General features: G+C 48.7%; 1 protein-coding gene and 1 pseudogene across 1 annotated transcript in view; one reads left to right on the top strand and one right to left on the bottom strand.

Moving 5' to 3' along the window:
* Positions 1-23981, top strand: part of LOC119399140 (gamma-aminobutyric acid receptor subunit rho-1) — a 50018-nt gene extending 26037 nt beyond the window's left edge. Inside the window, exons 7-9 of the mRNA XM_037665956.2 lie at positions 19669-19994; positions 21867-22165; positions 23646-23981. Coding sequence (XP_037521884.2) covers positions 19669-19994; positions 21867-22165; positions 23646-23802 — 782 coding nt within the window. The 3' untranslated portion in view covers positions 23803-23981. The remainder of the gene's footprint in view (positions 1-19668; positions 19995-21866; positions 22166-23645) is intronic.
* Positions 7378-7496, bottom strand: LOC119401025 (5S ribosomal RNA; annotated as a pseudogene).
* Positions 23982-26716: the final 2735 nt, after the last annotated feature.

Here is a 26716-nt window from a genome sequence, read left to right as displayed (position 1 = left end):
TTGCTGTCGGAGTGCCGTGCTTCTGATGGCCTCCTCCCATTCGGCTTCGCTGGAGAGAAGGGTTTGAGGCAACGCGGGACATCGCCAGAGCATGTGAGCCATGGAGCAAAAGGTTTCACTGCAGTCGGGGCAACCGGGGTCAACGTCCGAGTACATCTTACTGAGAATGCCCCGCGACGGGAAAGACCCCGTCTGCAACATTCTCAGAGTAGCTGACTGAGCTCTGCTGAGCTTCGGGTGAGGAAGAGGATAGACTCTCCTGCCAAGTTGGTAATGCTTTGTTACCTCATTAAATGTCAGAAGTGGATCATTCTGCTGAGTCTCTTCCTGCCCCTCCGGAGCCTCCAGACCGCCGCGGCGCGTGAGTTCTCGCGCACGATCGTGGGCCAGCTCGTTGAGGTTTGGGAAGCCCTCGAGAACGTTCTTCCCCATGTGTGCAGGAAACCAAGTGATAAAATGAGAGCCGGGACAAGCCCTCTTCTCTAGAATGGAGGCCGCCTCTCGAGCGAGGTTGCCCGATTCGAAAGCTCTGATTGCCTCCCTCGAGTCGGTGTAAATGTAGGAACGCTCTGGGTCAGACAAGGCCAACGCTACCGCAATTTGCTCCGCTATACCCGAGGTGGCCGCCCTTACTGAGGCGGAGGAGCGAAGCTCCCCCGCCCGTCTATAACCGACAACGCGAACATTCTCCTGTTCCCGTACTGCGCTGCATCGACAAAGACGGCGGAGTCCATGTCATCTTTAACTCTCCTCAAGATGGCTCGTGCACGGGCTTTACGTCTACCCTCGTTATACTGCGGATGTACGTTTCGCGGGAAGGGCCCCACCATGTAGGTCGCCCTCGTTTCCCTACTCAGTGTTGTCCGCCGTTCCTCCATGATCCTAGAAGCCATGCCAACCTCGTCAAGGATTCTCCTGCCAGCCTTTGTTGACGATAGCCTAACCACCTGGGCAGTGACCTGCGCCTCTATTATCTCGTCTATGTTATTGTGCATCCCGAGTTGATCTAGCCTGTCGGAGCTCGTGAAAATAGGCAAGCCTAGGACTTTCTTGATGCTCTTGCGCATGAGCGTATTTAACTTCCTTTTCTCTGTTTTAGTCCATATTAGAGCTGACGGCCACATAATTAATATGGCTCATAAGAAACGCGTGGTACATCCTAAGGAGGTTGTCCTCACTTAACCCCTTCTTGCGGTTTGGACACCCTAGCGATTAACCTTAGCATATTCTCTGTCTTGGCTGTAACGTGGGTAATTGTTTTGGCATTACAGCCCCTCGCGTCTATGAGCAGCCCTAGGATTTTGACTGAGTCGACTCTAGGAATTTTCTGTCCACTCGCATATAACGCCACGGGGAGCTGGTTTAAAGGTGTTAGACCTCTAACTCCTTGCCTTGCCGGTCTGTAAAGTAACAGCTCCGACTTACTCGGAGACAGCTTGAGACCCGTGTCCGCGAGGTAGGTCTCCGTCTCGTCCAAGGCCGCTTGTAAAGCTTGCTCGATGTCCGCTAGGGAACCCCCTGGGCACCAAATCGTGATGTCATCCGCGTAAAGTGCGTGACCTATGCCCCGGAGGCCACCCAGCCTGTCTGAAAGACCCTTCATGACTATGTTGAAGAGCAACGGTGAGATAACTGAACCCTGGGGGGTACCCCGAGGTCCCAATTTGTATTCGCTCGACCGAATCTGCTCCGCTTGAATAGTAGCAGTTCTGTTCATGAGGAACGACCTGACAAAGGCCTGGAATTTGACTCCCAGGCCCATGCCCGCCGTGGCCTGCAGTATGTATCGATGGAACACTGTGTCAAACGCCTTAGTGAGATCCAGGGCTAGAATCCCCCTTACGTCCCGAGTGCCGCTATCAAAGATTTGCTTCTTCAGCATTAGCATAACATCTTGCGTAGATAGCCCGTGCCGGAAACCCATCATATTATGTGGAAAGAGGCCCATACGCTCTATATACCCGGAAACCCTGTTCAAAATCGCGTGTTCTGCTACCTTGCCTATGCACGAAGTTAGCGATATCGGTCTCATGTTGTCCAAATCAAGGGGTTTTCCAGGTTTTGGAATCAGTATCACCGAGGCCGCTTTCCATTCGTCAGGCACATCTCCTTCCTCCCATACTCTGTTGATCTCCTCAGTTAGTAGTTCCACTGCCTTATCGTCCAAGTTCCGTAATAGTCTGTTAGAAACCTTATCCGGCCCCGGAGCCGATCTGCTATTTAAATTGTGCAGCACCACCCTTATCTCCGATTCGGTGAAGGGCGCGTCCAGATCCTCCACCGTCGCGCACTCGATCTGCGGATAATCCTCGTCCTGCGTCGGCCCTATGGGGAGGTATTTATCCGCGACCGCATTCAAAAACGATTGTTCAGTACCTCCCTCCTGCTTGTGCCTGTGGATGACTTTACTGAGTGTTTGCCTTTGATTCCCCTTAGTCTGCGCGTCACCCAGGAGGTGTTTTAAGAGGTTCCACTTCCCTCCTGTGCGCATGGACCCGTCTACTGCCGCGCATACCTCGTCCCACTGTAGCCTATTGAGCTCCACGCTATATCTCTCTATCTCTCTATTAAGCTCAGCAACCTTTTTTCTTAGCCTGCGGTTTAGCCGTTGTGTTTTCCACCTCGTCAGAATCGAGGATTTGGCCTCCAACAAGTGCGCTAGGTGGGGGTCCATCCTTGGGACTTCCGCTTCCGTTGTACTACCTTAGTAGCCCTCTCTACATCCTCCTTGAGCGAGGCGATAACCTCGCTGAACGAGGAATATGTGTCCGTGCGCTCCTTCCTAATTGTCCTAAACTGTCCCAGTCCGTGACTCTAAATACCCTTGTCGGTTTGGCGTCGACCTGTAAAGTTACCGCTGCTATGAAGTGGTCACTGCCCAGGTTCTCCTGTTTATTGGCCCACGTGACGTTACCTACGTTCCTCACACATGCCAAGTCAGGCGTTGTGTCTCGAGCAACCGACGTGCCCAGCCTAGTGGGGAACCCTGGGTCCGTGATTACAGTAAACGCGAGATCATCCAGGATCCTCACCAGATTCTCTCCTTTTACCGTATGTCTCGCATAGCCCCATGCATTATGAGGGGCGTTAAAGTCCCCGGCAACTATCAGTGGAGAGCGCTTGGCTATCGACGTCGCCTTCCTAAGGAGACAGTTAAACGTCTGTCTATGGTCTGACGGCGGGCTATACACATTAAGTACAAAGACGCTCTGCTTGAGCCGTCCGTGCGGTATAACCTCCACGAAAAGGGCCTCCATTTTACTCCGTCCGGATTGGATTTGGTGTTCAATGTAGGCTAACTTTTTGCTTATCATCGGGGCTAGTCCTCTTCCTCCCTCGTTCCTGACCGACACAGTTTTAAAGCCAGGGAGGGTAGGGACATCACATAGTGTCTCCTGTAATAACAATAACTGCGGCTTTTCCACCTGAATCTCCAAAAATTGCCGCAGTGGAGCCTTGCACCTTTGAAAACTAGCGCAGTTCCACTGCCAGATTACCAGCTCTTTGTGATCGCCCTCCATGATGCTACATAACCATGCCTTGCTCCGCACCCGAGCATCCTCGGAGTGATTCGTTGTCTTGCTCTGCGTTCGGACCTTGGCTTTGGCCCTAATCGCCGCCTTTTCCTCCAGTACCGTTACTCTTTGCAACAAAAGCTTTACACTTTCCTGATTTTCTCTACTTATCCTGAGTAGTTCCTCCAACATCTTCTTTTGCTGAGCCTCTCCCTCAGATGCTTCCGAGTCGCTCTCCTCTTCAGGTAGAGGCGCCTTACGCTTTGCTTTAGTGAGACCTACGCGGGGTACCAGTTCGACTGCCTCTGGCGACTGGTTGTTCGCCTCTATTTCACAAGGCTTGGGGTTTGCCTTGATGGCTTTGAGGCGGCGTACCTCCTCTCTAAGCGCCTTCACTTCCTTAAGCAATGCATCTACGTGCGACCTACTACCATGCTCTGGCGAAGCCGACCGCGTTACCTCCTTTGGTCTCTGCTGCTCCCTCTTCGTCGTCCCTTTGACACGATCCGCCCAGGTAGGCTCCTCCTGGATTCTCACGCTGGATGCCGAGCACCCTCTGGATCGAGAGCGGCCCCTTGTAGCGTCGTGCTTCCGCGCTGCTGGCGTGCGTGAGCGGCTCCTCTCGGTGCTGCGCTCCCGCAGAGCTGGCGTACGCGAGCGGCTCCTGCCACCCGCCGTGCTGACGTTGGTCGAGTCACGTGACCGATGAAACTCCTGCAGCTGCTCGGCGCGTCGCCTCCGTTGCCTCCGTCGTCTTCTTACGATATATGGAACTTGAAATTTGTCCCTGCACTCCTTGGCCGCCGTAGGGTGCGGGCCACCGCACAAAGTGCACTTCGGGTCGCACCGGTGATCTTCCGTCGGCGATCGTTTCCCGCAGGTGCGGCACCACTTGCTTCCCGGGTTGGGACACACGTCAGCCCGATGTCCCAGTTCTCCACACTCGTAGCAGACTTCCGTGTGGCGTCGGTAGAGCGTGCAGCGAAATATGCTTGCGCCGCATGCCACGTAGTTGGGCACCCTCATGCCCTCGAAAAGCACCACCACCGCCGTGGTGTTCTTGATCCGCCTTGCCTCCAAGGCGCTCGGGTTGCGATGATTTACAATTCTCGCTCTGAGTTGAGCCTCGGTGACTTCCACGTCGACTCCTCTTATAATTCCTTTGCACGTATTCTCAGGTGGGGCCAGGTACGCCGCCACCCCGAACGTGCCTTCGCCGAGCCTAATTTGCTGCACTCTGGCGTAAGCGTCTGCGTTTTTCTCGTGCGGGGTGCACACCACAAAATGTTTTGAACACCATTGGGACACATTGTGTCCTCTTCGATTTCGGCAGGAGCCAAGGCCGCTGCCATGGCCAAGGCTTGCTCAAAGCGTATTCTACTGATCTTGTTGACATTCAGGCCATCCCTTGGTCGGACAACGATACGAAAAGTATCCCTCGGCAATGGAGGGAGCCTCGAAGCAACAGTGACGCGTCGTATCGCGTCGCGCGGTGCAGCAGTGCGGCCGCCGTTCCACCGTCTACCGCGTGTATTTCCACCGTCTTGAGTCGAAGAATATGCCTCCCTGCTCTTGCCGGGCCGGCGGCCATATGCCACCTTCCATCCCGGGTCGCATGCCTCTTCTTGAGAAATCTCTTCTCCTTCCACAACTTCCATGAGGTCGAAATGAGCTTGGTCCGATTGAGAAAATTTTTACATACCGAAGAAGCGAGGCTTTTCCAAAGCTTTAGACTTACTTTTTCCTGGAAAATGAAAGCAAAATGGTTTTTCCGGGAATGAACCGAAACTTGAAAAATCCAAAATTTACTAAGGCTATAGACTTACCTTTCTTTGACAAATCAGACCAAAAGGACCTTGGTCCGATTGCGAGAAAATTTTGATATATCGAAGAATCGAGGCTTTCCCAATGCTCTAGACTCGGTTTTTTTGTCGGGAATGAAAGCAATATGGTTTTTGCGGGAATGAATCGAAACTTCGAAAATTCAAGATTTACAAAGACTTACCTCTTTTGACAAATCAGGCCAAATTACCTTGGTCCGATTGCGAGAAAATTTTGATATATCGAAGAATCGAAACTTTCCCAATGCTCTAGACTCGCCTTTTTCGTCGGAAATCAAAGTAAAATGGTTTTGCGGGAATGAATCGAAACTTGAAAAATCCAAAATGTACAAGGACTTACCTTTTTTGAGAAATGAGGTTGAAATGAGCTTGGTCCGATTGAGAAAATTTTGACATATCGAAGAATCGAGGCTTTCCTGAGACTGGACTATTTCTTCGGAAATAAAGCAAAATCTATTTTGCGGGAATGACACAAAACCTGAAAAATCCAAAATCTACTACGTCGACTTACCTTTTTTTGACAAATAAGGTCAAAATGAACTTGGTCCCATTGCGGGAAAATTTTGACATATCGAAGAATCGAGGCTTTCCAGAGGCTATAGACTGGACTTTTTGTCCGAAATGAAAGCAAAATCGATTTTGCGGCACTCTAACGAAACATTAAAAATAAAAAATTTCCAAAGTCCTTGGGAATATATAATATATAATCCTTGGGAAAGCCTTGATTGTTCTATATATAAAAATTTTCTCTCAATCGGACCAAGCTCATTTTGACCTCATTTGTCAAAAAGAAGGTAAACCTATAGCCTTAGAAAATATCGAATTTTTAAAGTTTGGTTTATATCCCGCAAAATCAATTTTGCTTTCATTTCGCTCCAATGCCAGTGCTCCAGCGTCGCTCTAGCAGCGCACGCTTTACACCCGTCGGATGGATGCACGTCAGAGGAATAGAGACGAAGGATCACTGAATTCGGATATGGGAGTGTCGGTAGTTGTCTCCAGGCAATGTCCTGTTTCTTGTTTAGTTTGGTGTGAGGTGACGGATATTTGCATCTGTTCAATCCGTAGTGTTGCGTCATGCCTCTGAAGGGATTGCACTCACGGTCTGGAGAGAACTGTCATAACCACTGCGCTACAGAGCACGCTTGCAAACATGAATTCATCGAAATACTATATGAATGCGTTGCACCGAAGATCACGTGACAAGGTGAAAAAAAAAAGCCTCGTAATAGGGAAACGAGGAGGTCAGGTGATAGACCGTAGAAAGGAGGTGCGGCCGAAGGGTGAGGGAAAAAGAAATAAATATAAAAAATAAGCTTTCGTGGAGAGGCGGGCTTCGAACCTTGACCCTCATGGTCCGCAGACCAGAGTGATAACTAATGGACCATGCACCCACGCTTGCACAACTTGAAACCACGGAAATGCTATGAATGCGTTGCACCGAAGATCACGTGACAAGGTGCAGAAAGAATCCTCGCCATAGGGTAAAGAGTAGGAGGTCACGTGATAGACCACGGAAAGAAGGTTTTGGCGAAGGGGGAGGGAAAAGAAATAAATATAAAAAATAAGCTTTCGTGGAGAGGCGGGCTTCGAACCCGGACCCTCACGGTCCGCAGACCAGAGTATATCCAATAGACCATGCACCCACTTTTTCTTTATTACCTGGCTTTGGTACACAGCACATAATACACACAACACTGGTGTAAAAACCACCCGATGTACAAAGTACATATGGTGACTATGTAATCAACCAGCATAGTGCTGGTATCGTCAAGTTAAAATTCAGGCAATGTCACCAGCGGCTGTAGTCTTGACAGCCATTCGGCTGGTTCCGGTTCCACTTTAGAATTATAAAGCATGGTATGGCCGATGGCGAGAGACAGCGCTCTACGACGCTACTTGTAGCTACAAATGTGCTCTTGTCTAGCGTCAATGTTGAATAAATGAAGTGTGACTAATAAAAATAAAGAACCGAAGTAGACCTTGTAGATAATAACTAAAAAAAAAAGCAAGAAAGAAGGTGCCATCAGCACTCGGTGTTCCCAGGTGGTCTCCCTCCCAAGTACTGACCGAGCCCAATGCTGCTTAGCTTCGGGGATCGGACGAGAACCGGCGCATTCAGCGTGGTATGGCCGATTTTTTTTTTTTTTTTTTTTTTTATTTATTACCTGGCTTTGGTAAAAACACATTACACAGACAACACTGCTATAAATTTCCCACATATGTACACTCTACATGAGGACACAAATATCAACCGGCAAAGTGCTGGTATCGTCAGGTTAAAATTCCGACAAGGTGACAAGCGGCTCCACTCTTGAGAGCCACTCTGGTGGTTCCGGTGCCATTTTGTGAACCTCGATAAACCAGTGAACACTCTCTCTGAAATAAGCTCGGGCAGGCCGCGCATCCTTGTCAAGATGCTGACCTGCCATTCTCGAGCGCCACAAAGAGTGGAGGCCCATTAGCATTATTGCATCAAATGGAACGCCATCTTCGTTCTCAACATTCAAAAAACGAATACCGCGCGAGTCTAAAGGAAAATCTTTCTTAATAGCTCTCTGCAGCACATCCCAAAAATAAACTCCCTCCCAACAATGTAAAAAAACATGATCTATTGTTTCAGGTGACTTACAAATTATACAATGCGTGCCCCAGAGCAAAAAGCAGCCCTTTCCCGCCAAAAATGTTTTTACTGGTAAGGTTCCTGAATGCAGCTTAAAGAAAAATGTTTTGGTACCCGGTTGTACATGCATCTTTTTTACCCTCTTTAAAACCTTGCTGCCTGGGCCTCCACTGTACAACGACCGATACAGCGGCACTGGAAAAACAATGTCACATAAGGCAAAATAAAGTTCTTTTCGCTTCACATTGAATAGATACTCTCGTGAAAAACGTACATATAGGAATCTGACACTGGAAACTATTTCTTTGTAAAAACCCCCGATCCCTCCCACACAATCTTCGGTGGATACAACAAATTCAGGGAGCGATCTACCCAGTCGTAATTGACAGAGTGTGCGGAGAAACGGATCTGTCACGTCTCTAAAGAACAAGAAACGGTTGACCAGCTGGCGTAAAAAGAGGTGGCCCAAACCGAGGCCCCCGTCTTTGACCCGACGAAACAAGTTGGTACGACTGCACCGTTCCCACTCAGAAGCCCAGACAAACATGGCAAATATTCTGTGAAATTTCTGGACATTCTTTCGTGAGCAGTGCAGCACCTGCATCACGTACCAGAGCTTGCTGATAAAAAACAGGTTGCAAACGGTGGCTCTGGCAAAAATCGATAATGAAGCTCCTTTCCATTTCTCCGCTTTCTCCTGCGTATCTTTCACCTTCTCTTTCCAGTAATGGTCGCTCTCGCGATAACAATCCAGCGGAACTCCCAAGTACTTGCCTGGGGTCGTAGCCCAAGGCACATTAGCGAAGTGGTCCGGCTTCGATGGCCACGATCCATGCCAGAGCCCAAGGCTCTTGGACCAGTTCACGCCACTCCCCGTAGCCTTGCTGAACTCACGCACTGTTTCGACGGCCTGTGTTATACTCTTCCGATCTCTTGTAAAAATAGCAATGTCGTCTGCATATGCTAACAGCTTCACTTCGACTGCTTGCAACTGGAAACCAAGGATGCTATTGTTATTAATTATTTTCCTGCACAGAGTTTCTATATAAATACAAAATAACAGAGGGCTTAGGGGGCAACCCTGTCGCACCGAACGCTGCACGTTAATGGGGGCTCCCAGACTCTTATTTACAATCAACCTCGTCGTGCAGTTTCGGTACGCCAGGGCCACTCCCTCACATATAACAGAACCAAGGTTAACATGATTTAAAACAGCAAACAAAATTCTGTGGTCAACACAGTCGAAAGCTTTTTCAAGGTCAATCTGTAAAATAGCGACCCGATCATCAGAGTAATCACAGCACTCGAGAATGCTTCGCGCCTTATGAATATTCAGAACAATGGATCGGCCTTTAATACCACATGTTTGGTGAGTCCCGACGATGTCCTTTATCGCTGTCTGCAATCTGCGAGCTAATACTTTCATGTAGATTTTGTACTCTACATTTGTTAGGGCTATGGGTCGATATGCTGATACAGATCGGAGTTTGTATACATCCTCGGTTTTAGGTATGAGAACAGTATGGGATGACCTGTATGATGGAGGCAACGTATTTAATTTATATGCTTCATTAAATATCACAGTCAGGATAGGGCTAATGTCGTGTTTGAATGCTTTATAAAACGCGGCAGTGAATCCGTCCGGTCCAGGCGACTTTCCAGGGTTTAACTTGTCTATGGCATCCTCAACTTCAGTAACTGTTATTTCACGCTCCAAACTCTCTTTTCTTTCATCGTCTAGACGGGGTAATACGGGCAGAAATTCATCCTTGAAATGTTGAGAGTCTATGTCGTGCATTGCAAACAGCTTGCGATAATGTTCAGTAAATGCTCTCGTGATAGCCTCGGTATCAGTTGATACGTTACCGCCCCATTCTATTTCGCGTACGTGGTTCTGTTCGGCACGTGCTTTTTCCAAGCCAAAGGCCCGTTTCGATGGCATTTCGCCGGCAGCGGTGTCCTCTGCCCTTGCCCTCACAAGCGCACCCCGATAACGCTGTTCGTCCAGCTGCTCTATCTTTTGTTTTATTTTTCTTATGTCTTCCGCCCATTTTCCGGGGGCTCGGCATTCATGCTTTAATAGCTTATCAAGAAGCTCTTTCATTTCCTTCTCTTTGTTTCTCTGATCGTGCCGAATGCACGTTGCCCGGTCAATTGCTTTTAATTTTATAGTTTCTTTACACAGCTCCCACTGTTGCCAAATGTGCAGACTTTTGCTAGGTTCTAATTTGCCAATTTCCTCTATTACAGTTGAATTAAATTTTTCGTCCTCCAGGAGCTTGCTATTTAATTTCCAGGTATCCCACGAGAAAGAATTACTTCGCTTATTTATTCCAATAGAGCACTCGACTAAGCAGTGATCAGAGAACGACACTGGGACTACAGCATAACTAGTACATGCCGGCAGGATGTCAACGGATACATAAATGCGGTCAAGTCGCGCATAACTAGGCCCTTCGAAACGCGTGTACTTAATCGCACTCGTATGTTGAAGACATTCTGCGACATCCTCAAGATCCCAGTTCTCGAGAACGCGCGTCAAAACATCAGTGCTCTTTTCTCTAAAGCCCCGAGTGCTCGTCTTGTCGTGTGCACTGAGAACGCAGTTAAAGTCGCCCAACAAGATTGTCTGCTTTTCTGCACAGAGTCGTTGTTCGAGGCCGTGAAAAAACAGGACCCTTTCTTCCACCTTGTTTGGGCGCGTACACACAGACAATACGCCACTCGTCACTATTTAAAGAAACGTCAAGAGCCACACACCGACCCGTGGGACACGAAAAATGACCGTTCACTCTGAGCTCCGGCAACTTCTTGACAAAAAGTACGCAGCCAGCCGATGTGCCCAGTGCGTGGCTGACTACAACAAAAAACCTAGACGTGAAACGTTGCACCATGCTGCCGGTCTCTTCTTCGCCATCAACTTTCGTTTCCTGCACCGCCAGCACGTCTGTGTCGCGTTCCGTTAAAAGCCGGTAAAGCTGGCTTTGCTTTCTTTTCCCTGCCAGTCCTCTAACGTTTAGGGTTGCAACTTTTAACGGACATGCAGGAGCCATTTTAACGAAAGGGTAAGAGACCAGCAGCACTGTGCTTACCTCTCACGTCTAGCGCATGGCTAGACGACGCCATCGCCGGCGGTGCCGTCCGGCGCCGGCACTTGAACTTGCCCGACTGGCTCGGCGTGGCCACCTCGCTTGTCGGACGGAACGTTGGGGCGCGGACGAAGGGATGACCGCCGTACTTGGGCAGTCTTTGCTGGGGGTTCCTCGACACCCGGCGTCGTCGCTTGAGTCCCGTCGTTGCTGGTCTGCGGGTGCGGGCGCTTCGACGCCACGGCGGCGTTGGTAGTCGTCTGGCCGCCAGGCCTCTCCGCCTGCGGCTCGCTCGGGCTTTTCTGCTCGCCGCCTTTGGTTCCTTGCGAGCTCTCCGTCGCTTTCCCCGTCGCGTCGCTCGACCCAGGCACATTGCCCGCCGCTCCTTGGCGCGTCGGTTCAGGTACCTTGCGGGTGTCAGCTCCAAAGGACGCTGGCAGGTCCTGTGTTATCGACGGGGTGCCTTTTGAGCCAGACGAGTCACCTGACGCTTCTTGTTCAGCCAGGCCAGCCCCTTTCGAGGCTTCACCGCTGGAAGGCGCCGACGTGTCCGGTTGACCCGCCTGCTTTCTCGCCTCGTCAGTCCCCCTCGCTGCCTCCTCGGCCTCGGCGACGTCCATGAGCTCGTTGTGCTCGTCAGCCCTTGGCAGCCCGGTAGCCGACGCGTACGTACGGACGCAGTCCGCGTCCGCGTGTCCGTAGCGCCGGCACTTTGAACACCGGGGCACCCTGCAGTCACGGCGTACGTGCCCCGTTCCATGGCAGCGCAGGCACTGCATTGCTCGCCCGGGAACCACCACGAGGGCCAACTCGCCGGCGACACGAACCTGGTGGGGCAGGTCGTCCACCTTGAGACCAGGCTTCAGCTTGAGTAGCACGCTCCTCGTGGTTGAGCCCTTTTCACGCATGCCTTGGACACGCCAACGCTCTCGGGTCACTTCGGTTACGTTCCCGAACGCCGCGAAAGCTGTCCGAATGTCTTCGTCCAGCACGCCGTAGAGCAGCCAATGCAGACGAAGTTTGACCTGCTGGTCTTCGGGGTCGAAAATGACACACCGACGCCCTTTCACCTTCAACTCCTTCATGGCGGCGAGTTTCTTTGTGGCTTCTCCGGTGTTCAGGGTGACCGCCCAGACATGGTTAATCTGGTACGCCCCCAGCGCCAGCACGTCGGAGAGCACACCAGCGGTGACAAGGGCGTCTCGGAAGTCTTCGACCCTGTAGGGCCTCTCACGCACGTCTCCGTGCAAGAACAAGGTGTTGTTAACAACACGACCGGTGGGCAAAGTAGGCAGTACAATCTCGTAATCCTTATCGTCGTCGACGGTGATCCTGTTGCCGCGGCCGGCACGGGCCGCTATCGCCGCTCCATCGGAGCCGTTCATTCTTCGTCCGCTCGCTAGCGCGGCCGGAAGTAGAATGAGACCATGCACCCACGCTTGCAAAACATGAAACCACGGAAATGCATTAAATGCGTTGCACCGAATATCACGTGACAAGGTGCAAAAAGAGGCCTCGCCATAGGGGAAAGAGAAGGAGGTCAGGTGATATACAACGGAAAGAAGGTGCGGCCGAAGGGGGAGGGAAAAGAAATAAATATAAAAAATAAGCTTTCGTGGAGAGGCGGGCTTCGAACCCGGACCCTCACGGTCCGCAGACCAGAGTGATAACCAATAGACCATGCACCCACGCTTGCAAAACATGAAACCACGGAAATGCATTAAATGCGTTGCACCGAATATCACGTGACAAGGTGCAAAAAGAGGCCTCGCCATAGGGGAAAGAGTAGGAGGTCAGGTGATATACAACGGAAAGAAGGTGCGGCCGAAGGGGGAGGGAAAAGAAATAAATATAAAAAATAGGCTTTCGTGGAAAAGCAGGCTTCGAACCCGGACCCTCACGGTCCGCAGACCAGAGTGATAACCAATAGACCATGCACCCACGCTTGCAAAACATGAAACCACGGAAATGCATTAAATGCGTTGCACCGAATATCACGTGACAAGGTGCAAAAAGAGGCCTCGCCATAGGGGAAAGAGAAGGAGGTCAGGTGATATACAACGGAAAGAAGGTGCGGCCGAAGGGGGAGGGAAAAGAAATAAATATAAAAAATAGGCTTTCGTGGAAAAGCAGGCTTCGAACCCGGACCCTCACGGTCCGCAGACCAGAGTGATAACCAATAGACCATGCACCCACGCTTGCAAAACATGAAACCACGGAAATGCATTAAATGCGTTGCACCGAATATCACGTGACAAGGTGCAAAAAGAGGCCTCGCCATAGGGGAAAGAGAAGGAGGTCAGGTGATAGACAACGGAAAGAAGGTGCGGCCGAAGGGGGAGGGAAAAGAAATAAATATAAAAAATAGGCTTTCGTGGAGAGGCGGGCTTCGAACCCGGACCCTCACGGTCCGCAGACCAGAGTGATAACCAATAGACCATGCACCCACGCTTGCAAAGCATGAAACCACGGAAATGCATTAAATGCGTTGCACCGAATATCACGTGACAAGGTGCAAAAAGAGGCCTCGCCATAGGGGAAAGAGAAGGAGGTCAGGTGATAGACAACGGAAAGAAGGTGCGGCCGAAGGGGGAGGGAAAAGAATAAATATAAAAAATAGGCTTTCGTGGAGAGGCGGGCTTCGAACCCGGACCCTCACGGTCCGCAGACCAGAGTGATAACCAATAGACCATGCACCCACGCTTGCAAAGCATGAAACCACGGAAATGCATTAAATGCGTTGCACCGAATATCACGTGACAAGGTGCAAAAAGAGCCTCGCCATAGGGTAAAGAGTAGGAGGCCGAAGGGGAGGAAAGAATAAATATAAAAATAGCTTTCGTGGAGAGGCGGGCTTCGAACCCGGACCCTCACGGTCCGCAGACCAGAGTGATAACCAATAGACCATGCACCCACGCTTGCAAAGCATGAAACCACGGAAATGCATTAAATGCGTTGCACCGAATATCACGTGACAAGGTGCAAAAAGAAGCCTCGCCATAGGGGAAAGAGAAGGAGGTCAGGTGATAGACAACGGAAAGAAGGTGCGGCCGAAGGGGGAGGGAAAAGAAATAAATATAAAAAATAGGCTTTCGTGGAAAAGCGGGCTTCGAACCCGGACCCTCACGGTCCGCAGACCAGAGTGATAACCAATAGACCATGCACCCACGCTTGCAAAGCATGAAACCACGGAAATGCATTAAATGCGTTGCACCGAATATCACGTGACAAGGTGCAAAAAGAGGCCTCGCCATAGGGGAAAGAGAAGGAGGTCAGGTGATAGACAACGGAAAGAAGGTGCGGCCGAAGGGGGAGGGAAAAGAAATAAATATAAAAAATAGGCTTTCGTGGAAGAGGCGGGCTTCGAACCCGGACCCTCACGGTCCGCAGACCAGAGTGATAACCAATAGACCATGCACCCACGCTTGCAAAGCATGAAACCACGGAAATGCATTAAATGCGTTGCACCGAATATCACGTGACAAGGTGCAAAAAGAAGCCTCGCCATAGGGGAAAGAGTAGGAGGTCAGGTGATAGACAACGGAAAGAAGGTGCGGCCGAAGGGGGAGGGAAAAGAAATAAATATAAAAAATAGGCTTTCGTGGAAAAGCAGGCTTCGAACCCGGACCCTCACGGTCCGCAGACCAGAGTGATAACCAATAGACCATGCACCCACGCTTGCAAAGCATGAAACCACGGAAATGCATTAAATGCGTTGCACCGAATATCACGTGACAAGGTGCAAAAAGAGGCCTCGCCATAGGGGAAAGAGTAGGAGGTCAGGTGATAGACAACGGAAAGAAGGTGCGGCCGAAGGGGGAGGGAAAAGAAATAAATATAAAAAATAGGCTTTCGTGGAGAGGCGGGCTTCGAACCCGGACCCTCACGGTCCGCAGACCAGAGTGATTACCAATAGACCATGCACCATGCACCGTGGCAAACCACTTTGCGGGAATAAAACGAAAGTTGAAAAATCCAATATTTCGTGGGGCTTTAGACTTACCTTTTTTTTACAAATGATGTCCAAATGAGCTTGTTCCGATTGCGAGAAAAATTTTATATATAGAAGAATCGAAATTTTTCCAAGGCTATAGACTGGACTTTTTCGTCGGAAATCAAAGCAATATGAATTTTGCGGGAATGAAACTAGACTTGGTAAATCTAAAATTTACTAAAGCTATAGACTCATTGTGGGCGAAGTGCAAGAAACGTAGACGGAAAAGAGGAGAACGACACGAGACAGGCGCTACACTTCAACTGGCTTTTAATCGCAGAAATCACGCGCAAGAAAACTAACAAACAAGGCAACCACGGCAAGACCAAGCCTGATAACAATAGAGCGAGCAACATATTCAACTATCTGGGTACGAGAGGACCGTGCACCACCAGGGTGACGTGTCCCTTTGCAAACAACCTTGCTGCACCACGCGCATGCCTACCCCTTTTCCAACAAGTGTATTTCATTATGTGATAGTGCCACAGACGACTGGCTGATGCATGAATTTCCATGTTTCCACCACTTCGCGTGCCCTCTGGTTTTTATGACGAAAGGGCACCCTGGCGGTGCACGTTAATCTCGTATTCAGATAGTTGAATGTGTTGCTCGTTCTTTTGTTATCAGGGTGGGTTTTTCCGTGGTTGCTTTGTTTGTTAGTTTTCTTGCGTGTGATTTCTGCGATTAGAAACCAGTTGAAGTGTAGCGCCTGTCTTGTGTCGTTCTCTTCTTTTCCGTCTACGTTTTTTGCGCTTTGCCCACAAAGAATCCTCACCATCTAACCCAATTTGCAGTTCTGTTAAGCTATAGACTATTTTACGTAAGCCGTAGGGGCGCCACCACGTCGATTTGCGGGAATAAAACGAAACTTCAAAAATCGAAAATTTTCCGAGGTTGTAGCCTTTGCAACCTTCTTGGTTCTCAATTTTTTTAAAGATTCTTCATGTTTTGTCCACATTACTTGTACCATTTTCCTCAACAAAGGTAATACTATAGCCTTTGCGAATTTCATATTTTTTTTCGGAATAGTTTTAGATTTTTCTCCAAATTTGTTAGAGGTCCACTATTCTCAAAGAAGGTAAGCTTATATGGCATCTGCAAGTTTCTTATTTTTCAATTCTTTTGAAGATTGGCAGATTTTCGTGCGTATTGTGCTTGGTCGCGTTTTTCTCCAAAATTGTAAGCCTATCCTGCGTTTTAATTTACTCCCATCTTTCCACTCCTCTTCCCTTTCCCCCGGCGTAGGGTAGCCAACCGGTCTGCTGTCTGGTTAACCTCCCTGCCTTCTCCCTTTCGTATTCCTTCCTTTCTTCCTTCCTTCCGAACACGCGTTTCGAGAGTCGCTACATGCACTTTACAAAGGGCCTTTGCAAACACGGACGAAGGCTAGTGAGAAATTGAAAGACTCCGTGCCGATGCCGCCCGACAACGGCGTTCCAGAGAAGACCGCAAGGATTGCAATGAAACTATGTCCTTGCTCATCACTTTACATGCGCCATGGTGGTCTAGAGGTTATGATGCTCGACTGCTGACCCGCAGGTCGCGGGATCGAATCCCGGCCGCGGATGTCGCATTTTCGACAGACGCGAGAATGTTTGAGGCCCGTGCACTTAGATGTATGTTCATGCTAAGGAATCCCAGGTGGTAGAAATTTCTCGAGCCCTCCACTACGGTGTCTCTTGTAACCGTATCGTTGTTTTGGGACGTTAAATTCCCGCAATTATTATTATAGCGCATCATCTTACTACTCAACCTAAGGAAGAGACTCCGCGCGTATTTTTTTTTAATTGCAGAGTAGTTTCTATGCCTGCTGAGTAAGAAACCTGTTCCTTGCATCCATCCCACTATCACGTATAGGACGAATAGCTATAGATAAATAAATGTATCAAATGAAATAACTTTTCTTTGTGGCTCCGGGATTCGAACCTAGAACCACATACTCACAGGGCCAGTGCCTTACTGACAGGGCCACACACTCAGGCTTCAAGAAAGTGAACATATCGGAAGCATATGAGTACGTTGTACTTGAAGTAAAAATTTGATAAGGACGTGGAGAACAAAAATTTTAACACGAAAGTGTTTTATGCCGGGGTCCACCACGGTTCACTAACGTCATTTCCGTCATGGATGTGACGTCAATAAAATGCGCGCGAACAGATGACAAAGCAAAACCAGGACAAAACGTTACGTTAATTTCGACGACATGGGAGTCGAACCCAGGACCTCTCGGTCCGCGACGACAGGTGCCGGGGGCTCTGCCCTGTGCGCTACCAGCACACATGTACGAAACTTCACAAACGCGCCTTATATCTCTCACAACCTCTCCCTTCCACAGTGTTCTTGTTTGACGATGGCGGTGTCGCCGTCTATGAGCGGTGAAGTGAAGTAATGCAACATGACACAAACGAGCACCGAAAGGGAGCGTTTCGGTAGTTTGAGCAGAAAGGCAATGACGTCGACGGGCAAATTTCGCGCACTCAGTGGTATGGTGCCACGAGAGACGTGCCAGCAGGACAGGAAGGGGAACGCCTTCCCGCATTCACGGCTCAAACTATGAACTGCGCCTCTGACGTTCCTGAAGCGCTGTGTGGTATATGCATGAGCACAGGCGTAGCTTAGCCTATTACTGGGCAGCGCCCACCTTGGCATTTCTCTAGTCAAATGAGAACGCTTTGAGTGAGTGCGTATCGAGTACCAGTGTTTATCATGTGTTTGTTGATGCCATCTTTGCGCGGAATTTACCATATGCTATATGCCCAGGTGTATGCTAACTACTTCAGCAGCCACAAGCGTTACATCATGATAATGGACGTTAGTCGTGGGGATAAACATATGCCACAAGGCGTCAACGCGGGTGCATCCACGTCATCATTTTAACTGTGAACTGCTGCTGTTTTTTTATTTTTTGTTCTCTCTCTCTCTCTCTCTTTCCCTTGCCCACCCGTCATGTAATGTCCCTCGGGACCCTTGAGGCACGAATAAATAAACAAATAAATAAATGGTGCTATAGCTGCCAAAGACATTGTGCAAGCTGTCATACGTCAGTGCAAATAAATAATAATAATACTCCAGTGACGACATGGTTCACTTTCGTGTTATACCGATTCCTATAATTGAGAGATGAATCACGTTTTTTTTTTTTCAATGAAATCTAGCTTCGTTGAAATATTTCGTAATAGCCGGATGAAAGCTTTTTCTAGGAAAACATGAAAGGCCAACATGAAGGATTGTACACATCAGGATAAGTAAAGTTTTGCCGACGTTTAATGCCAAATACGCGTTTCTATCATGGGTACTTACACTTCCCAAAGAGTCGTTCCAGACACTGACGAACGCTGCAAAAAGAAGTTAAAGGATTGTGGTGGTCATCGTGGTGATGCAGCAGGCGGGGCTAGAATGGCCTATACATGGCCAGCAAATGTACCGCCTGAGCACGTCCTGAATTGTGGGAATCTGTAAAGTCGTACTCTCTCTTTCTCTCTCACCGCGTGTTGAACTGCCCGCTGTCTCGCTGGAAGGCCATCAAAATTCATTGCCTGCTCCTCCTCGTTGCCGCGGGCCATTGAGGAAAAATGACATCTTCAAATGTCCGGTGCCTATGACCACCCCTTTGCAAGCTTCGGACCATCGCTACTCTTTCTTTATCAAACTGTGGACAAAGCCAAACAAAATGTTCAATGCCGCTGACGTCACTGCATAATGCCCATAGTGGAGAAACGCATCGCCCAGTCTTGAATGACCAAGCCGAGGTATATGCGGAGTCGGTTCTTATGCCGTGCCGATGGCTGAGGATATCTATGCCCACTGAACAAGAAAACTCTTCTTCAGATTCCACCTCGCTTACCTTTCTACCTTACTGGACTGTCCTTAAAGCTCGCCAATATTAGATCACTTGCAATGCAGTAATTTTTCGGTACAGTTCTGCGGTGTCTGCATTAGGTATTGCCGTAAGAAACTCCGCGTTGCATATGTATTGGGAAAGTGTACACTCATGCTTTCTCTTTCTTTCTTGCTCTCGCTGCTTTACTCTCGCATTCTCCTCCTCGCACGTGTAGGGTAGCAAACTGAGCAAAGCTTTGCCAACGTCTCTGCCTTTCTTGTATTCCCTTCCTCTCTGAAAAGGGATAATTACAATCGCCCGTTTGTAACACGAAGCCACAAGGAAATACGAGACGATTTTTCTTCAACTAGAACTTTTCTTTTGTGAGAAATCCATGTGGCCTTTTACTCAAGGAAAGATCTTGTAACCCTGGCCACCAGCTCAGAAAGCCCAACGAGCCCTCCTGCAGTTCTTGAAGGCAACGGAATTGAGCGACGCCTGGATACGCTGCACTCTGTGTGTGTGTTATGAAATGTGTCTCTCTTTCACCCTCTCATTTACTTCCTTATTCCCCTCCCCATGTCTAGGGTAGCAATGTAGCAAAGTGGACGTAGTCTAGTTGACCCCCCTGTCACTCTTGTATTCCTTCTCTCTCTCCCATGTGAATTTTCTTGTGGCTTCGTGCCACAAACGGGTGGTTGTCAATTATCCCTTTCCGAACCCTTCCGCCACCGTGCGGGATTGCGCAGAACTCACTCTCAATACCCTCCCCCTCTCTCGCCGCAGAGAACTACACGTACCTGTACGCCAACTTCACCTTCGTGCGCCGACTGACGGCGTCCATCGTGAACACGTACATCCCGAGCGGCCTGGTGGTCAGTCTGTCCTGGCTGACCTTCTGGCTGGACGTGTCGGCCGTGCCGGCCAGGATCACCCTGGGCGTCACCTCCATCCTGACGCTGGCCACCCAGGTGGTGCAGTCGCGCAGCTCCCTGCCGCCCGTCGACTACCTGAAGGCCGTCGACGTGTGGCTCTTCGTGTGCCTCGTCATGGTGTTCGCCTCGTTGCTCGAGTACGCCGTCGCCTACAACTTCGAGAAGATACTGGCCCTGGTAATGAAACCGTTTACTTGGATACGAACGAATGAACGCAAATCGACCGACCGGTCTGCATATTTTCACATCGCAGCTGTTAAGATTTTCGTTGTGCCTGTTCGCGTAATCACAAAACCATCATCAGGAACGGGTATGGGCCACAGAAAGTGGGCAATCCAAGTCGAATTCTCAATGAGGCTTTCGAAGCCAAACTCAGGAAGATACTAGTTACTACTGACTGAGTCGAGCCTAATTAAGCCCAATGAACTCTAATTGGTGCTAATTAAAATTGATTCTAATTAAGACTTAGTTATGTGTGATAGAATCAAGCCCACGGGAGATACTTGAGTTTCATGTTGCCTAATTATGCTAATTAAGCCTAATTGAGATTGAGCCAAGCCGGGGCTAGCTAGGAGACCACTAGCTCCGCTATGACTCAGCCTTGGGCCGCTAGTGCAAGCTGCCCACATTTCTTTACAGTGTAGCTGTTTTTTGCGGAAACTGCGCTGGTGTCATCCAGAGTTCGCCATCCATGGCGTTCTCTAAAACCCACGTCACCGAGCGCGGAGGCAAGGTCTCACTGAAGGGTGGAGCGCATAAAGAAATAAAACAAAGCAAACATCCTTGGCGATGCGGTATTTGACCGCGGGGTCTCATTGGTCCGAAAACAATTGTCACAATCACCCGGCTATACATCCACGCTTGCACAGCATGAATGTATGAGAATCATGTGAATGCGAGAGGGGACTGGCCAACGAAACGAAAGCTTCATATTAATGCCCTGAAACGAGCATTCGGAACAAATGGCTTGCAAACATGCCGGGTAATCCGTGCCTCTGTAGATTAGTTCGTAACCCTGGTGGCGACATCATTTTCAGATTCCACTGTTTGCCGAACGATAGAAGTGTCAGATATTTTAGATACCTCTGGCCATTTCTGTCATAAAACAGTAATTTAGGATGTTATTCTGGACATCATCACATTCGGTAATATTATCATATTGTGTAATTCCGGCGTTTTTACTCAATCAGAGCCGACGAGATGGTGAAGTGGAGAATGCTGCGGTATCTGACGAATACCTAAATATGGAAACATTAGTCTGAAAAATCTGTGACCGCGCACACAAGTGGTATCTCCTGTGAAGTTATAAAGCCAAGCCGTATCCCAGGAACCACAGCGCGAGAAACTAACGGTGGACGAGATGAATACAGGACAAGCGCTAACCTTCAGCAAATGCTTTATTGCTGACCGTGAGCGTATATAAACACGTATCTGGAAGTTCAAAACGAAAAAAAGAAAACGACAGAGAGAAAGAAGATTAACAGTCACGTGTCTTATATGGTGAAAAAACTAAGCTATTTCCTAGATGAAACAATAGACGGCCTGCTTACACATCCATCACCTGCCCTTGAAATCTCAAACTCTTCTACAATTTCCCTCATTGTCTTATTCATATGGCGGTAGACAACAACTGCCTATAAACGACGTAAAAATAAAAAGTAAACAATCACGTGTCTTCTATGCCAAAAAATCAAGCTCTTTCCTAGACAGGACAATAAACAGCGTTCTGACACATTCATCAGCTGTCCTAGCAATATCAGGCGCTACTACAATTTCCCTGGTTGTCTTATTCATTTGGCAGTAGACGACAACACATGGCTGCTCAGCTTCTCTCTTTCGGTCGTTTTTCTTTTTTTTTCCTTTTACAGTTCCAGATGTGTGCTTACATAAGCTCACGATTTGGGATAAAGCATTAGTGGAAAGTTAGGGCTTGTCCTGCCTTGATCTCGTCCCTGTTTTTTTTTTTCTTTCTCGCGCTACGGTTTCTGCAGTACGATGAACTACCAACACGCCCAAACTTCCTCCCTTCTAAAGCCAAGCCGACTGCAGGAACGGAAACGGAAGACCGAGTCACTTCCGGCCGCGATACGGGTGACGCCCTCTGCCCGAATCACGCCGCAGGCGTGGCAGAGTGACGGCGTGGGTTCGGCGGCACCGCCTCCCCCCAACTCGCGACCTCCTTCCTCCAGCACGCACGTGGACACCGCAATGGCCTCTGGGAGCAGCGCGCCATCTGACGGTGCGACGGCCAACAACCACAACCACGCCCTTGTCACACCGTCCGTGGTGACACTGAGCGTGCCCAACTCCGTGCACAGGCCGGAGACTAACAACGTGGCTCCACCAAGGTATGAGATAAAACATGGCGCACAACTTAATCGAGCAGGGTTTCTGGTTCGTCCTAGTTGGTATTTCGTACTGTGAACCTTTCTAGCACAGAAATTGCAACGAGGACAGGCTGCAGAACATACACAGGTGCTATGTTGGGTATCTCTGCCCTTGTCAGCTTCCAGCTCGTAATAGGATCACGTGCTACGCGACGCCAGCTGGCAACAAAAGGGTGTTCCACACTTGCCGTCATGTCTGCGAGCGGTGCTCGCTAACCCTCCCAGGATTACACAAGCACAAATGCCGAATGAAGTGGATGGGAAAACGACCGCTGCTAATACGTGCCCTTTCGTTAGGCAGTGGTCAACTAATTCCGCCTTGGCACGTGTTGCATGTGTGGCCTTCGTGACTTCCCTTGCGTGTTCCTTTGGTAGAGAATCGGACGCGTTACTTGAAGGTTGTAGGTTCGGTACCTACCTGCGGCAAGCAGATTTCTCATTCACTCTGATTCATTTCCATTTATGTCACAATTACTATATTAAAGTTAAAGCATAGCAGTAATATCTCCTATACTTTCCTAAGCTTCATCGCCTGCTGGTTTCGTTAGGCTCTGTCCTAGTTGCAATTTTTGCACTAAAAATTCGTGGGAAATCTTAATAATTAGATTTTGATTGTAGGAAGATATCTTTCTCTTGTAGCAGAGGACGGCCGACACTATAGTCCTCATCTGCCACAATTTAGCCAACCATTAGCCATCAATATCCGGTGATGGTTGTAAACGAGTAAATACGGTAGCTATCTAAGGAAGGACTAACCTTGAGAAAAGCTGAATTCGGCCAAAATTAACGTCGGCTTTACCGTGGACGTCATCATACCCTTTGTTTCTTTACCAAATTTAGCTGCTGAAGTGCTTTGAGGCAAGAGCGTTTCTTGTCTAGTTCGGTGAAAGCGCGCACCAGCCGAGATTTGCAAAAGCCTTGTCCGCAAAGCTCGTGACATTTGCCACCGGAACTGACGCCCAGCTGGCGTCGCTGCAGCGCGCGCGCCCGCGCCCGCGCAGCTAGCAATCAGCAGCGCGAGGGCGAATTCATCGATAACTCGAAGCACATGGAAACAAATTATTGCAAATAAATTCTGCGGAAACTCTCAAGGTGGCGGAAGAGTTGAGAAAAAGAAATCGACAATTGCTAGCTTCCGGTTAGCTCAGTAGGCAGAGCAACCGCTCGGAAAGGCGTTGGTCTCGGGTTCGATCCCCGGACCCCGACGAATTTTTCAACTGGGAAGCTTTCCTTCTGAGAAATCCGTACGGAGTTCCTCGTGGCTTCGTGCTAGCAATTTCCCTTTCTTAATCTCCTACAATGAACATACTCAAATCGTTTCACATAAATGAGAATGATCAATTTTATATTCACTGTAAGGACTGTCAAATATTTATATATGAAATTTATGTTTAAAGATATTCATATACGGCATTTTCCGCGTCTGTTCACGCTGCCTCAGGCCAATCAAGACGGGCCGGCGACGCATCTTCCAGCGCAGCTTCACGCTGGGCCAGCTGTGGCAAAAGACCAATCTTCTGGACAAGGTGTCCCGCATCGCTTTTCCCGCCGTCTTCTTCTTCTTCATGCTGATCTACTGGTCCTACTACCTCTGGTGAAAGCCCTCGTTCTCCGCAGAAGTGCGTGCCGTATGTGTTCGGGGTGAACTCAGTTTGTCGACGGCCTTACGCAGTGTTTCGTTGATGACGCCTTCGTTGTATACTCGCTGCTGGTGTGTGTTTGAAAGAAAAGTCTAACGTGGAACTGGTGTATGAATAAAACGCTGCTACTGGTTGTTGTTCGTATGTGCAGTGTGCGGTGCTTTGGAAGAAGTGCTAAAGAGTTATTTTGTCAGTCTCCTTCGTTTTGCTGACTGGTGGTCATTACACTTAGAAAGCAGGGTGTCGGAACGGAACGAAAACCGAAAACGAAAAACGAAAAAAAAAACGATATTTCCGACCGGAAAAAAACGTAACCGAAACTTTATCTATTATTTCGTTCCGGAGTGAAACCGAAATTTTTTCAATCGTTTTTCGGTTCACGAGAAAACTTCCTAATCCGGAGCAACTCAGCTCATGCATTGTGAGCATATCTCAGGGTACAGTATTAGCGCGTGCCTCAGGCAGAAATTCCAAAGCAAAGATATGTTGAAATTGTGTGAAAAACAAAAACAGTGGCAACCAGAGATGCTTATATTAACGCAAGTGGACTTTTGTGCGCCTGTCACGCAGGCCAAAGTGGAGAGGGCATTGTAGGCGCTGAAGTTTGTTACAGCGAAAGCCGTTATGAGATCACAACAGCTGATTTTGGCGTCATAGTTGTCCGCCGCCGCCGGTGTCCGTGACCGCTAATACGTGATATAAAAAAAATTAAATGAGAAACAAATTTGTAGGATCGGATGGGACTTCAACCCCCTCTGCGTGGCAGATCGGGTCTTCCACCGCAGTGCCACGCTGGTGCTTGTACCTCCTTCGCAAAAATACTCTACATGCATCATGTCGGGCAAGGAATCGTGTTACTATATGTGATATAGCGTGCCAGAAGAGTAAAATAACAACCAGTCATCTCACCATGCTAATAGCGCAACGAGTCTGTAGTTTAATGCTTCCCACCAGTGTTGCGCAGTTGCCTCGCCAGAATTGGAATAACTCCGAAATCATTCTACATTTTCGCGACCCCGGAATGGAATGGGGACAACGCTTGTAGGAATGGAATGGAAATAGAATTAAGCGGCTTTTGCATGAAATGGGAATGGAATTACGTCTTTTTCCTAAAATAGAGCACGTTTTCGTCTACCTGCTGTTTTTCAAACTTCAAACATTAGTAAGTCAGCTAGAGCCTCGAAATTAACAATAAATCAGTATTTTTAAAATGGCTTGGCTGATTACAAGTACGGTACATTTATAAACAACGCGCCTACTACAAACCGAGGCATAAGTTAGTGTACAAGCAAATGCATTATACCAGCAGATACTGAAGGGAGAAACAAATTACTCTTCGCGTTTGTTCGCGTTGATGCCCCCACACGAAAGTGGCGAATACTCAATGCACGGCCTGATCTTTATCTCACGAGCAGTTTAGTACCTGACACACGTAAATACCCTTTGCGACAAGGAAGACATTGCATACCTGCGCACAGGCCAGCATAGAATGTTCTCCTCACCCCATCCATGCTTGCGAGGCGCGCTTGAAAAGCGTGAGTGCTGACGAGCAGTGCGGTCCAGTGTTCCGTATTCGATACAAAGGCACAAGGTGCCCGAGCGCTGCACTGTTCCAACTAATACCAGCAGATCTAGAGGGTCTTATTCCCCATTAACCAAATCTTAGTTTTCTCCATATTCACGACCGCTCCAGACGCGTGGCAAAACTGCTTAGTCTTCTTGAATACTACTTTTGTCAGCATAAAAATACGCTATGTCGTCATTTTAGCATTACCACATTTAAGCATAAACAATATTAAAACACCACCATTCGTTCAAACATGCTGACCATGCAAATACTATAGGTAGCGGGAGAACTGCCCCTATGTGAATTATAGTAGCGTCGTTGTACTGCACAAGATATGTCACCAAGCTACTATTCGTCGACCTTGGCAACGTGTTTTGCGTACTTTTCCAGTTCCTAGTGCTTCTGGTGACATCAGCTTTATGGGGCGTTTATTCCTAACTCGATAAAACTATCAAGATGCCTTTCCTACGTCGAGGAATTACAGGATTGCAACTGAACTGCCCGGCCATTCCCGGAGTCGGAATGGGCTAAGTTTTTTCATTCCGAGGGAATTGAAAGGAATGGAGCTGCGGCAAGTTCTAATTTCCCGCAGTGGAATTGAAATAGAATGGAGGCGCCCATTCCGCAACACTGCTTCCCACCTACTGCAAAGTGCTCAGCCATAATTCTTTATCATCATCAGTCACAGCACAAAGTGCACATAATGCCTTACTGTAGCGTGTACCACGAGACTCCGAAGAATGACGAAAAATTGCATAGTGGGAACTTCTCTACTTCAGAAAAATTGGGATGATTTAGGGCGTAGTAGGTACCTTGCATGTGTACTTGTATTATTGCCCCAAGAGACTCTCCAACGGGCTCTACAAAGTCCGCTCTTTCTGCTTTCGTTGTGACTGTGCTGCGTGTTCCGCGCAGGCCTGGCGATCTTTTTATCAGAAGAGCGGTCTCGCACACCAGAGAGTACACTCAATGACGTGCTGCTTCTGAGATCGTGCTCACTCCCTTGACACAAATCATTGAGCCCACTAAAAAAATTCGTATTTGTCTTTTGAAAAAATAAATACTATGACTTTGAAGTTAATACTGGTTTGTGCTCGTTGGTAGGAATTCGTGGCACAGTTACTTCGGCTCCTCTGAAGAACGTGTTTCACCCTTGTCCCACTTTCCTAAGAGGGGGGCAAGTAACTACATCACAAACGCAATATTCTTTACGATTACCTTAGTTTCAAATTTTTGCATTAAAAAAACCGTTACGAACCGTTACGGAACAGAAACGGAACGGAACTTTTTGTGGTGGAACGAAAC

This window comes from Rhipicephalus sanguineus, chromosome 7 (assembly GCF_013339695.2).
Source record: "Rhipicephalus sanguineus isolate Rsan-2018 chromosome 7, BIME_Rsan_1.4, whole genome shotgun sequence".
Taxonomy (NCBI): Eukaryota; Metazoa; Arthropoda; class Arachnida; order Ixodida; family Ixodidae; genus Rhipicephalus; species Rhipicephalus sanguineus.
The sequence above is the reverse complement of the archived record's forward strand: the minus strand, read 5'-3'. Positions and strand labels throughout refer to the sequence as shown.